At 35.4% G+C, this 12,745-nt stretch overlaps 1 protein-coding gene across 5 annotated transcripts in view; it reads left to right on the top strand.

The window, feature by feature from the left end:
* The window catches only part of Unc13c (unc-13 homolog C), a 583,769-nt gene that overhangs the window by 515,589 nt on the left and 55,435 nt on the right, over positions 1-12,745 (top strand). For all 5 annotated transcript variants that reach the window (XM_048793668.1, XM_015480644.2, XM_048793667.1 and 2 more), the window contains one exon: positions 8,414-8,561. In XM_048793668.1, coding sequence (XP_048649625.1) covers positions 8,414-8,561 — 148 coding nt within the window. The remainder of the gene's footprint in view (positions 1-8,413; positions 8,562-12,745) is intronic.

Genomic DNA, 12,745 nt, shown 5'->3' with positions numbered 1-12,745 from the left:
TAGTGGGACTTTGACATATCCACCTGACAAAACAACCGAATTCATAGTATATTTGAAAGTAAAAGTAGTAAGGTGATTACTAGGAGATAGTTAACCAATAATCTATTTAATATGTGCAAGCAGAGAGGCCATAGGCAATCCCTAGCCTGGGTACTAATTTGGCTTTTGAGTTCTAATCCCCTATCTCATGAAAACTCAGGACTGCCACAGGAGTTCCTGAAATGTGATTATCTTTCAAAAAGGAACAGGAGAGATTTTTCTAAGCAGCAGCCACTCTGACTTGAGCATGAATCCAAAGGCTGAAAAAAATTCTTAAATCCTGAAGAACCCTAAAATTATTTCATGATAAAGTTTGAAATATAAAGAAAAATGCTGGCTAGTTTGATTTTTCCCACCCTCCAAATTCACCAGATCATTTATTATATGGATCTGAACATAACATACTATAATGTATGTTGTAGATGCATTGATATCATGTGTTTAGCAACACAGAGTTTTCCCTGAAAAATAAGAGACATGTATGTGGGCCAGGGCCCTCTAGAAATCTGCACTTCTTGGTATAAAAGACAGAATTAATACTGACTTAAATTCAGAAATAGTTTTGAAAGCTGTTTATTTCTTTCTCACTCAATGCTAAATAACACCATTTTTTTAATGTAAGACTCCAAATAGCTGAATATGGTTTTGAACTACATCTTATGCCTCTGGGTTTCTTATCCTGAAAGAAGTCCTGTCTTATGCTACTCTCCTTTATCCAATTTTTGTGCCTGCTTCTCAGGATCATCTTTTTTTTTATCATTACAAACATAGTTTTGCAATATCTAAAATTCATCTGCTTATGGAAAGAACCTAGCTTGCAGTATTGCATTTCAAAAATCATTATTTGAGAGCTTACTGTATGTATAATATAGTGAATAATGAAGAATAATGAAGAAATAGGTGGAAGTGTGAGGTCTTGCCTTTGACTTAAGAAGAAAAACATCCACAGTCAATAAAATGAACAAAGTACTGGTGAATGCAGAGAAGTTGATGAATTATCTCTGGGTCTAGGGTAAAACCTCCCCAGGGAGGGACATTTGGGGATTTAGAGGACAAAGAAAGATAAGACTATGGAAGAAAAGGATGGTAGGCCTAGAGAGAAAAACATGAGCAATATGAAAGTTGCTAGTCACTCTGAACACTTCAAATATTCTAGTAGAGGAATAAGTCATGACTGTCTGAGTATCACAGGATTTGAAAGAGAAATCTGGGATTGGAGCCAAAATGCTGGAGGTTAAACACCAAGGTAAAGAATCTCAATTTTAGTTTGTCAGCAAAAGGGAAACATTGGGATATGCTGTGGAGAAGCAACATATTCTAATCTCCAGTTGTATATAATGATTTCTGATTATCTATCAAATGACTGTTTTAAAAAAGACTTCATGGTTAAAGTTGGGTTCTGCTTGTATCTAAGTTTGCAAAATGAATTATCTGCACAGATTTGCCAGAAGTATGATATGAGTGTTGGAAGTAAAAATGTGATGATAGGAATTTGCTACCAATATAGTTTATGTTACCAAAAAAAGAAATTCTTCTTACAATCTTGTGGAAAAATATTAGCATGTTCCCATAAGCCAGTTAAAAAAAAAAGATTGTGAAAGATCAACAATATATGACAAATAGGAAGGGTGTGAGGAATTTAGAGAATTTTATTGGAATTATAAAAAGAATGGTTCGCTAAGCATTTAGACAATATTTATCCTGATATTTTTACTTGGCAGTATTATTTTCTTCTCACGAATCACAGCCAGGTCTGAAGTGCTTTATTTTATGCAGTCTTATGGAGAATCCAAGAAACAGGAAAAAAATTTCTTCATTTTCTTTTTCAGAAAAAAAAAAATTTCATCCTCAGCTCTTTCCAAACCCCATTCAGATATAACAGTGCTCCTTACCACACCCTGACATTAGTGAAGCCAGGCTATCAGTGTGTCCAGGTGGAAACCTTTAAAAATGGCAGAAGTGGATATAGACACATGTAAATAAAGTGTTTAAAACTATGTGGGAAATGTCATTGATAGAATCAAGAAGTATCAAGATAGCAGGTTACTGAGAAAGAGAAGCATGCAGGTGACTCTCCTGTGGGAATATTACTACTACTTGGGATTATCATGAGAAAAATGAATGAGTTAGCACATATAAAATAATAAAAATATTCCCTATCATGTAGAAAACTCTTCATCTCGTCTTAGAATGGGCTCATTTTGATGAACCCTTATTCCACCTTTAAAGGCAAGATCCCAAATATTCCACTGGCAACCAGTGTTTTTTTTTTCTCTTTCTTATTAAACTTTCTTTCTCCAGGAAGCTAACCATTAGAATCTACTCTTTCCACAAGCACTGGTTTCAGTTCCAATGGCCTTGCTTTCTTGCCTTTTTATTTACTGTGCACAGCACCTTCTCACTCTATAATACAAAGGCACAAACCCTCCAAGATTCTTCAGCATTCTGAGACTCTTTGGGAAGCAGCACTGTTCCTTCTCTCAAGAAGTTTCCATTTAAGATTAAAACATGATAGAGGCATATTGAATATTAAATAATAATGTATTAACTTATAAGACAAATGTGTGAGAGATGCCAACAGGTTGCTACAAATGTTGATTGAAGGGCACAGACAAAAAGTGATAAGGATTTACAGGAAGTGAGCAACCAGTAGAACTCAAGAGATCAGGGAAAGCTAGAATGGTTTTCAAGGACACATGGGAATTCACTAGCTGCATAGGACATTTCTCTTCAGAGGATTCATGACAGTGTTACCGCTGTTGGCCGGTGAGGAGTCCTTGCTTCCCGGATGTTGAAGAATAACACCAGAAAAGCACACGCCGAGGCAAAGTCAGAGTAGAAATTAGAAGTTTATTAAAGGACAGCAGAAAAGACTTCTCCCGGAGGAAGAAGGGGACCCAAGAGGTGGAATCCAGTTGGCGGGCAAATGTGTTCCCCTTTTTATAGGTTTGGTGATGGAATGCAAGGGGGAAGGGTTAGGACACAGGTGGGCCAAAGGGGCAGGAAGGAATTAATTATCACCTTTTGGGATAGGCTTATCACTTCTTTGGGATGGGCTACCTCCAAATCTGTTGGGGGCTGTTTCCTGGGCTCCATTAACATTTCTTTGGGGTGGACTTTGGCCTAGGGCCTTTTCAGGGACTTCATTAACATTCCATGAGTTGTCCTGTGTTTCCCCGGAATCATTCTCAGCATGGCCTCCATTTTAGATTTCACTCAATATTAGACCCGATTTACCTAACTACACTGACTACCTAATTTTAAATCTGGCTTCAACAGGATCATAAACAGGAAAAAAAAATTTACCATGGAAAGGCACAAAAGGAAAGTTCTAGAAGTCAAGACTAGACCCCAGTGTGGCCTGGAGTGAACTTACTGAATGTTTGCATACTGAAGCAGTGTAAAATGAGGTTGAGGGAGAATGCCTGGGTTGAAAATACCAAGCTTCTTTTGTGCCCCAAGTATATTCTACAAAAGAGAACCCATTCCTGATTTTGAAAATACAGTATGCTAAAAATGTCGTTTCTATAAGAATAAAATCTTATAGAAATGTGCAAAATAGATTGCATAGTTCAAGATTATAGTCAAAGAGATCACAATTATTTTATTCATAAATGATGAAGGCTTTCACCAAGATGATGGTTACAGAAGTAGAAAATAAAAGATGGATATGAGTGAAAAAATAAAAGCAGAGTCACTGGAACTTGGCAATTCAATATGAGGCAAGAGGGAGAAGGAGCCTAGGTGAACTCAGTGGTTTCGGTGACTGGGAAAGCATATATTCTACTAAGAAAAATAATAAATCAGGCAGAAGGACTACCTTCCCATTGCCATGTTGAAATTAGATATGGTTTTAGGAACAGTCATCTTATAGGGTATTTAGCCCTTGTTAGCCCTTGGTCAACTGGCCATCACTGGATAATGACCAGTGGTAGGCTTTCACTAACTCACATATAACAGTTTTGATTTTTAAGATGTACTATAATAAAGGTTTTCTTTATATCAAACCAAAATCTACTTCCCCACTACTTCTAGTTATGTCTTTGCCCTCTTCCTGTCCTTTGAACTACTGTAAAATAATTCTAATTCCTTTTATTATGTGATGGTCTTTCAGACATTGAAGGAAACTGCAGATCAAACTGGAGAGTCTTTAGATTATGCCGCAGGTCATAAAGGAAAAATAAGAAACTGAATCTCCATCTTTTGTTTAGAACCAATGGAAAGTAATCCACTTTCACATGCATAAGGGAGACATTCAGAAAGCTTCAAAACCCCACATTTACAAATTTCCCTCTAGTGTATAATTCCCCTCTAGCATATAATTTTCTTCTAGTATATAATTCACTATAATGAGTGGAAATCAACTGAACTGTATTAAACTGTGGATAGTGGAATTTAATACTTAAGACAGTCCCAAACATCAGTCCCACATTTCTGTTCTTCAAACTCAAGCTTCAGCAAAATAAAAATTTCTCTTCCCTGTTCCTTCACGGTCAGTTTCAAAGAGTCAAAACTGAACATGAAATTTCTAAGGGCCAAAGTCCATGCATTAACTACAGCCCTCTTTCTCCTGATTATCAGTGCTTTGGGTGCTGTCACCTGATATCTAAACACCCTGAGAAAGAAAGCATTCTCTGAGACCTTACATTTGCATAGCCATAGAAATCACTTCCTTTACTGTTTGACTGAGGAGTCTATGGCATGTGTTATTTTCCTGTGTCCACTGAATAGGCAGCTTTCATTCTTAGCACCATGCAATTTGTTTTCTCTCCTGACATAATGACCCTCTATCCTAGGTTTCTTTTGTGCAACATCTCCAATTATAAAACACACTCAAAAGACAAAGGCACTGTTTCTGGCCTTAGACATCTTTTGTTCACCAGATATCCTGCTACAGCTTTCAACAGAATTACTCACAAGACTCTGTGGCTAAAAAGGAAAAAAGTCAGGTGAATACCATAACCCCAAAACTCTAGGGAGGCCCCTGGGCTTTACGCAGGAAAAAACTTACACCTTAATGTTTGTGATTTTTTTTTTAATTCATGATTAGTCCCCTAAGTCCCAATGCCTACAAAATAATGTCTTGGTAGAAAAACACTTCTTCCTATAGAGTTATTATAGATAAATGGAAAAAAGGGTAAATGTGTAACATATGCCTTTACACCTTAACTCTTGTTCTTTCTTCCATAGCCTTCTAGGTCCTCAAAACTCTCTCAATTATATGAAGTCCAACACATTCTTTTTTCCTAGGTTTTCTCAAATCATATTCTATGGAACACTTGCTTCCTCAAAATAGTTGATAGACATCCAGTGATATAGGTATCTTCTGACCAAATGATGTTAATAATCCAGATATATTAATAAAAGGTTAGAAAGATTGCTTTACCACCGTGGCTCACAGAGGCTTTACTGTACTAATAAGCATGGTGAATCTCCAAAAGTACTGTGTCATCTCTTAACTTTTCTAGGACCTCTACTGCCTAGAAGCAATGTGTAGTTTCTAGGCAGCCCAAATTTAGTGATGAGAATAGAATAACAATGGCGAGCAGTGTTTTTTCAAAACTTCATCAAAAGAATATATTGTGGGAACAACAAGTACCTCTGCTCTATCTAGGTGATGCTGAGACTCCCAGGGTTTCTCTGGTTACTTCTTGGGATTATCCTCCCTGCCAGGTTCACTGCAGTGAATTAACTGGTGACTGCTGAAGTTAAAAGTAGCAGTACCGAAAAAATACCACAGAGATCACTTCTTTGGAAGCCTTTAGTAGAAAACTAAAGTGTTCCTCAGTAGAAACACTTGCCTCCCCACATACTCTGTATTTTCAACTAATTTTTATTACACCTGCAATGTGTTATGGGAGTCATTTGTTCACATGTTGGTTTTATTTTCCTACCAGATTATAATCCCTCTGAGAACTATCACTGTACTTCTTCTGTTTTATTTCTTTGGATTCCAGCACAAGGTCTGACTCATGGCACAGGTTTAATAAATAGTTTCATGACCCAATCCTCACAAATTAGATGGTAAGAATTATGGTCACCCTTACGAATTCTGTCACCTATGTGACTTTTAAACACTCTTAAAGAATAGTTTTTAAAAGAGAGTATAATGGTGCAGTTATGAAATGGGTCAAAATGTTTTCTAACTCATCAATTAATGAGGAAAGCAGTAATATATTGCAGCTGGCTCAATGGAATTACAAGAATCACATATATATAAGCAATAAGAGAACTAAAATAACTTTACAAATAGATGTAAAATATGTCTATCTACAGAACAATAATCAGTTGCATACCTCCACAGATAGTTTATTTACATTTCTATGGATAAAAAAGTCATTTACATTATTAGAAATTTTCTATAATTTACAGTTTTTAAATAGCTCAAAGACAATAAAAAGTAAAAATAATCCAGATGAGTAGAGAGAACATTCACGTTTCTTTTTTGTCCATTTTTCCCTGACAAATGGCAAAATATTACTTTGTCACCTTGGTCTCCCCGCCTCCTCTTTCGTATTATAATCTTCTAGCAGTTATGCTCAGGTTTGTTAAGACTGGGGCTTACCTGAGAGACACTGGCAGAGAGAATGCCTTCCCTTCCAGAGTTCTCTCTTCTTATTTTAACGTAAGCTATCAGTTCTGGTAGCTTCTTGGTTAATTATGTAAGTAGACCTCCAAAGACACCCCACCTCTCTTCCAGGTGACACAGTCAGCACCAAGCAAAATCTTCCCCATCAATATACCTTATCTTTTTGCCATGTTCCTTGATGAAAAGAAGTATATATTTTTTCATCCATTGAGGTTCTTAAAACAATTCTGGATTGTCTGCATGGGAGCATATTTTATCATTTTTATAAGAAGATCCAAGTGTAGAACGATTTTAAATACCATATTTTTCTTCTTTTACAGAGGAAGAAAAGGCCTTTCCCATTTGTCTCTGTTTTCTCTTCAGAGACACACACAGCTATTGCTACAGCTTGCATTTTATAGTGTACTCAGCATCATTAAGTCAAATTTTACACAATTATAAGTTTTTCTTCTTGGGAAGAAGAACTGCAATTGTAGCAATCTTTCTTATGGTTATAGCCCTATTGCCTACTTCCTCTGCCCTACACCCTGAATCTCTTCTAATTCTACTTTTTCAAAGTACATGCAGATGCTTACAAATTCCCAGAATAATTTTTTGCATCTCCCTTTGAATAGGGGAGAAATCTGAGATAATTATGATTTTTTTTTTTTTAGTTCATTGAATTTTCCACCTCAGAATTTCTTAAGGACTGAGACGAAAGGATGACACATATCCATTTAAGTGGGTGTATCGGAATCATTTGTTGAGCATCTTCAAAATATTTCATTCTGTCAGAATTATATATCATAGTGAGCTAGTAAATACTCAATTCCCTCTAGTATTATTGGTACAGGAAAAGAGAACACTTTACCTGACCTTTACAAAACATCCATAGTTCTATCACCTATTTCTAGATATTCTGACTTTCAAAAAGGTGTTTGTGTATAATACAACATGAAATGCTGTATTTTGGTACTGGGGATTGAATCCAGGAATATTCAACCACTGCTGAGCCACAACCTTAGCCGTTTTGTTTGTTTGTTTGCTTGGTTTTTTTGTTTTTTTTTTTGTATTTTATTTAGAGACAGGGTTTCACTGAGTTACTTAGGGCCTTGCTAAATTGCTGAAGCTGGCTTTGAACTTGTAATCCTCCTGCCTCAGCCTCCAGAGCTGCTGGGATTACAGGAGTGTGCCACCTCTTATATATAAATATTAAAATGTTTTGAGCTTTTTAGAAGACAACAGCAAATAAACAAACAACAACAACAACAAAATCTATTTTTTATGGTCATCATATACAAAGTTTGGGGGTTATTGAATTTCCAAGTACCACCCTGCTTCATCAGGTTGGCCTGTGTCTAAACAATTGTGTGATTAGAGGTTGGGAAAGATGGAGTGGTAGGCTTTAACCTAGAATTTTAAATTAGTATCTGCAAATTAGGTGACCAGGAGCTACCTTCTCTGTGAAACTTTGATAACCCTATCTATTTTTCTCATGCTCTAGAATTTGAAATTAATAAACAATTGGAAAATTGTAACGCTATAATAACTTCATAACCTATTTGTTTAACTAAAGTTTTGAATGAAAGGAGAAACTATAGACCTTTAAGAATCTTATTTCTTGGGAACTTGAATTACATGATGATGAGTTAGCACTGTACAAATGTTAACATTATATATTATACCTACCTTTCACTTATCATACTGTATTATTATTTTGAGTTTCTCTATTAGAGTAATAAAGTAATTTTATTATCTTCTAGTACTACTTCCCTCTGCTTATATGACTTTTTTCTCCCTTTTTAGCAATATTTTCATGCAGGAGGAAATGGCCTGAAAAAGAATTTCCTGGAGAAAAGCCCAGATCTTCAGTCCCTGAGATATGCTCTCAGTCTTTATACCCAAACTACTGATGCCTTGATAAAGAAATTCATAGACACTCAAACCTCACAGAGTAAGTTAACACATTCGACCTGAGATTAAGGTAAACTGAACACTAAACTAAAATTCAACCTCAGAATTATTATAGTGTTAATATTTTTGCTAGAATAAACTGAAGCATCATTAGGAATGGAGAATTATGGTTAATAGAGAGTACCATAATTTTAGCATTCATTAATTATAATTGAAAGGAACAGGAAGTTGGCCAATTACAAAAAGAGAAAGGAAAACAACTTTCATCTTCTGTATTTGGGACAACCCTGATGTATATTCTATACTCACATCAGTCCAGAGTTCCCCTGGGGAGAGGGTTCCAGTTCCCTTCAGCAGACTGGCCTGATAGCATGTCCTTCTTTACTAATGTTTCTTTTCCTTTTCTTACCTCTTTTGCTATTATTACCAGTGTTTCCCAGATACTTTCTAAGTAGATTCATTACCTTTGAATGCTGGTCTTAGGTTCTGCTTCCGGGACAATCCAAACCTGAGGTCACATGGCTGAAGAATAGAGAGCCAGATACTAGCTCAGCAAGTCCAGATATAGATTCTAAGTTCTCATCTACTGTGCACACATGTCCTTGATGATAAGTACCATGGCTAAATACCTTGAATGAATTTTTCCTGATTACTTGTACTTTTTCTCATATATCCTTAAATTGGGAATACAGAATTATTGAATGAAATTAACTTTTCTTTTAAATTTTTTTTTGCCTCATCCTTTTCTATTTTTTTCCTTGTCTGTCTGTTAGATTAACTGTAGTAGTATATACAGGGGAAAAGACATTTTAATTAATTACTTCTTTTGACTGTGTTGAAGTCAAACAATACAAGTTCCTTTAAAAATATTTTTTAGGGTTGGGCATATAGCTCAGTGGTAGAGTGCTTGCCTAACATACGAGAGACCCTGAGTTCAATCCCTAGCATGGCAAAAAATAAAAATAAGATAAAAAGATATTTTTTATTTGAATTTAACTATTTCATAGATGGGTTTATAAGTGTAGAGGAGCCTGCTGTAGCTTGATCACTTATTCTTTTTTTTTTCTTCCTCTTCTCTTAATTTTTCCCAGCTCTTTTCTTTCCTATTTTTACCCTGCCTTCTTCCTTCTTTGTTCTCTTTTTGGAAAAGAGTTGAATGTCATCTTTCTCTAGTAGCAAATAAGTAAATAAACAAAATAAAAGAAGGAAATTAAAAAGTACAAGGTCCTTCAAGTGTCATTAAAAATTTATGAACCACAGAGTTCAAATGATATCTGTCATATTGGAAAAACACTACCTTTTCTTCTTTCTCTATTCCATACACTGAAAAAAACAAATCCAAAACAGATGCAGAATTTCTGAAGTACATAAGTGAAACTGAGCTCAATATATGAGTAATGTGTTTATTATTTTACCAATATACCCCAATACTAAGACAACATCTTATTCTGCATTCATTTAACAAATATTTACTAAGCATCACCTTTCAACTCTGTCTCTTACAACCAGGAATATTCAAAGGTAAAGATGAAGTTTTGTATACAAGTGGCTGTAACATGATGATACTCAAGCAGGGGTGTTTTTTGTCTCCCAGGGGACTTTTGGTAACATCTGGGGAGCTTTCATTTTCACATCTGGGACTGGTAGTTGCCTTGCTGGCCTCTGGCTTCTAGTAAGTAGAGGCCATTGATGCTGTTAAGCATCCTAAAATGCACAGAGAAGCCCCCAAAACACAACAACAAAATATCTGGCTCCAAATGGCAATAGTGTGGAGGTTGGGACACCTTTCTCTAACATAATCTAAAAAGAGAGAAGTGATATAAAGTAGATCACATTAGAAGAATGGAAATTTTGGCTTGAGGAGACAAGAAAGGCAGAGAAGCAAGTGAGTAGATTGGGCCATGAGAATATAAAAAGAGAAAGGTGTTCTGGATGCAGATGCTGTCCAAGAAGGTATAACTTACATTCTTTATTTCAGAATCCCAATGCAGCACACACATTGAAGATATATTCTTATGAGGAAAAAAGGTTCTTTTGCTTTTAAAGTAAAACTACTCACCACATCACCACATATTTTTTTTTCAATAAATATTAAAATCAGTCTTGGGTTTCTCTGCACCATTAAAATATACAGAGATACTGTGCCAGGTTTTTAGGTAACATTTGCAGAAATTATTTTACTATTTGTAAGAATTTTTACATATTCTTCCTTTAGAAGTTGATTCAGTGGTTTAAACTAGCTAGTTAACTTGAAAATTCATACTTATTTTTGTTGTTGCTTCTCAAAGATTTGTTACTTACAGTTTTATAAACTGGTATAAAATGCATTTCTTGCATCTTGATTACAATATTCATCAGGAAAAGAGAAGTTTTACCTAACAGTTATATCATTATACCAAGGGCTCTCTTAATATTTCATGCAGTTTCAGACAATGAAAAATGTGTAAAACTTTAACATATTAAGTCACTTTTTTTTCCAATGGGTAATACAATTTGGAATGAAACACAGAATAATAATTGTTGAGCCATCCTGTCCTTATGTGAGTTTTTATTAAAGCATAAGAATCCTGAATCACAAAACCTTTTCACAGAAAAGAGATGTTTATAAGTTATAACTTTCATAAAGAAAATGAAACTTTATAGTTGATAACTGTACTAATTAAAATATACAAGTTGAAATGTTTTTATTCTATTATCTATCCTCTTTTTTACTTTTTATTAGTAAAATCTTTGAGTCACTGCTTATCTGAAGTTTCTTAAAATTTAAATCACACCATTTTGGTCATTTTAATAACCTGTATCCTGCTGAAGTTGAGTTTAATTTGAAACAGGAAGCAGAGAGCTACAGATTCACATTTTGGAATCTATTAATATTCTTCAGTACAATCATATTGCTTTAATACAATGAGGGAATTGGTCCCTCTTATTTTTTTATGATTTTTATAATTTAAGTGGAAAATGTGTTATTTCTGATATCATCCAAAATAAAGTATGGAAAGCTTAAATGCCAGATTACATATCTAAGAAATTTTTATTCTCAATAGTAAAATTTGGAAATATCCCTCAAGTACTTTTGGGGTCAATTTACCTAGAGAGGTATTAATTGTCTCTAATTGTGTTCCTCAAAATAAAAAAGTATATACCCCAAAGTGGAAAAGAAACCATTCTCTAAAATGGTTCACTATAGTAAGGGTCTTTTCTTAATCAGAAATATAGAGAAACTAAATATTAATCATATTTAGTTGACAAAAGAACTGACATTAAAATTAAATACTGAGATTTGGAGCCATTGGCCTTAAGTGAAACTTTAAATGGTTAGCCACCTATGGAAGAAAATGCTGAGAAATGTCTTCAGCTTATTTGGGGAAGCAATATTAAAATCCACTCAGCCATTTTCAATTTAATGCTGATTTGAAAACCTAGTCAGAAAGTGGTTTCTTGTTTTAGCTTGTAAGTCTTTCAGAAATAAGCAGGGATCAGGAATCCTGTCCAATCAATCTGTCACTGCCCTTTCCCTGGGGACTATTGGACTAGCTAGTATAGCCTTCCAAGACCAAGGGTTAGTCTTTATTTTGAGTCAGAAGTGGAAAAAGAAGGAGAATTTGTAAAGTTTGGCCCTTCAAACATTGCAGTCAGTCTGATGACTTTCACATCACAAATCTGGGTGAGGATCCTCTGTGCAGTCAAAAAGCTGTACACAAACAACTTGAATAGGAAGGGTTATACTTTTGAAAATGCTGATGCCCTTTCCAAAGTAGAAATGGCAAGTGAATAAGGTTAACAGTAATGCTGAGCAAACATCTATTGTGCACCAAGCAAGCAGTCTACCTCTGTGCTATTCCTCCAATCATCCTGCAAAACCAGTAGCATTATTGTACCTCTCAGATGAGGGCATTAAGTCACAGATGGGTTCAGAAACTTACTGAAGTGTGAGTCACATAGATAAGTAGCAGAGAGAATCCCCTCCATCCATCCATCACACACACACACACACACACACACACACACACCACTATCTCACTCTCATTTTCTTTTTTTGGTACCAGGGATTGAGCCCAGACACACTTAATCACTGAGCCACATCCTCAGCCCTTTTTATTTTTTTATTTTGAGACAGGATCTCACTAAGTTGCTTAGAGTGTCCCTAAATTTCTGAGGCTGGCCTCCAACTTGTGATCTTCCTGCCTAAACCCCCGGAGCCACCGGGATTACAGGCATGTGCCA

The sequence above is a fragment of the Marmota marmota genome, unplaced genomic scaffold, assembly GCF_001458135.2.
Source record: "Marmota marmota marmota unplaced genomic scaffold, marMar, whole genome shotgun sequence".
Classification (NCBI taxonomy): Eukaryota; Metazoa; Chordata; class Mammalia; order Rodentia; family Sciuridae; genus Marmota; species Marmota marmota.
This window is presented reverse-complemented; position numbering and strand designations above follow the sequence as displayed.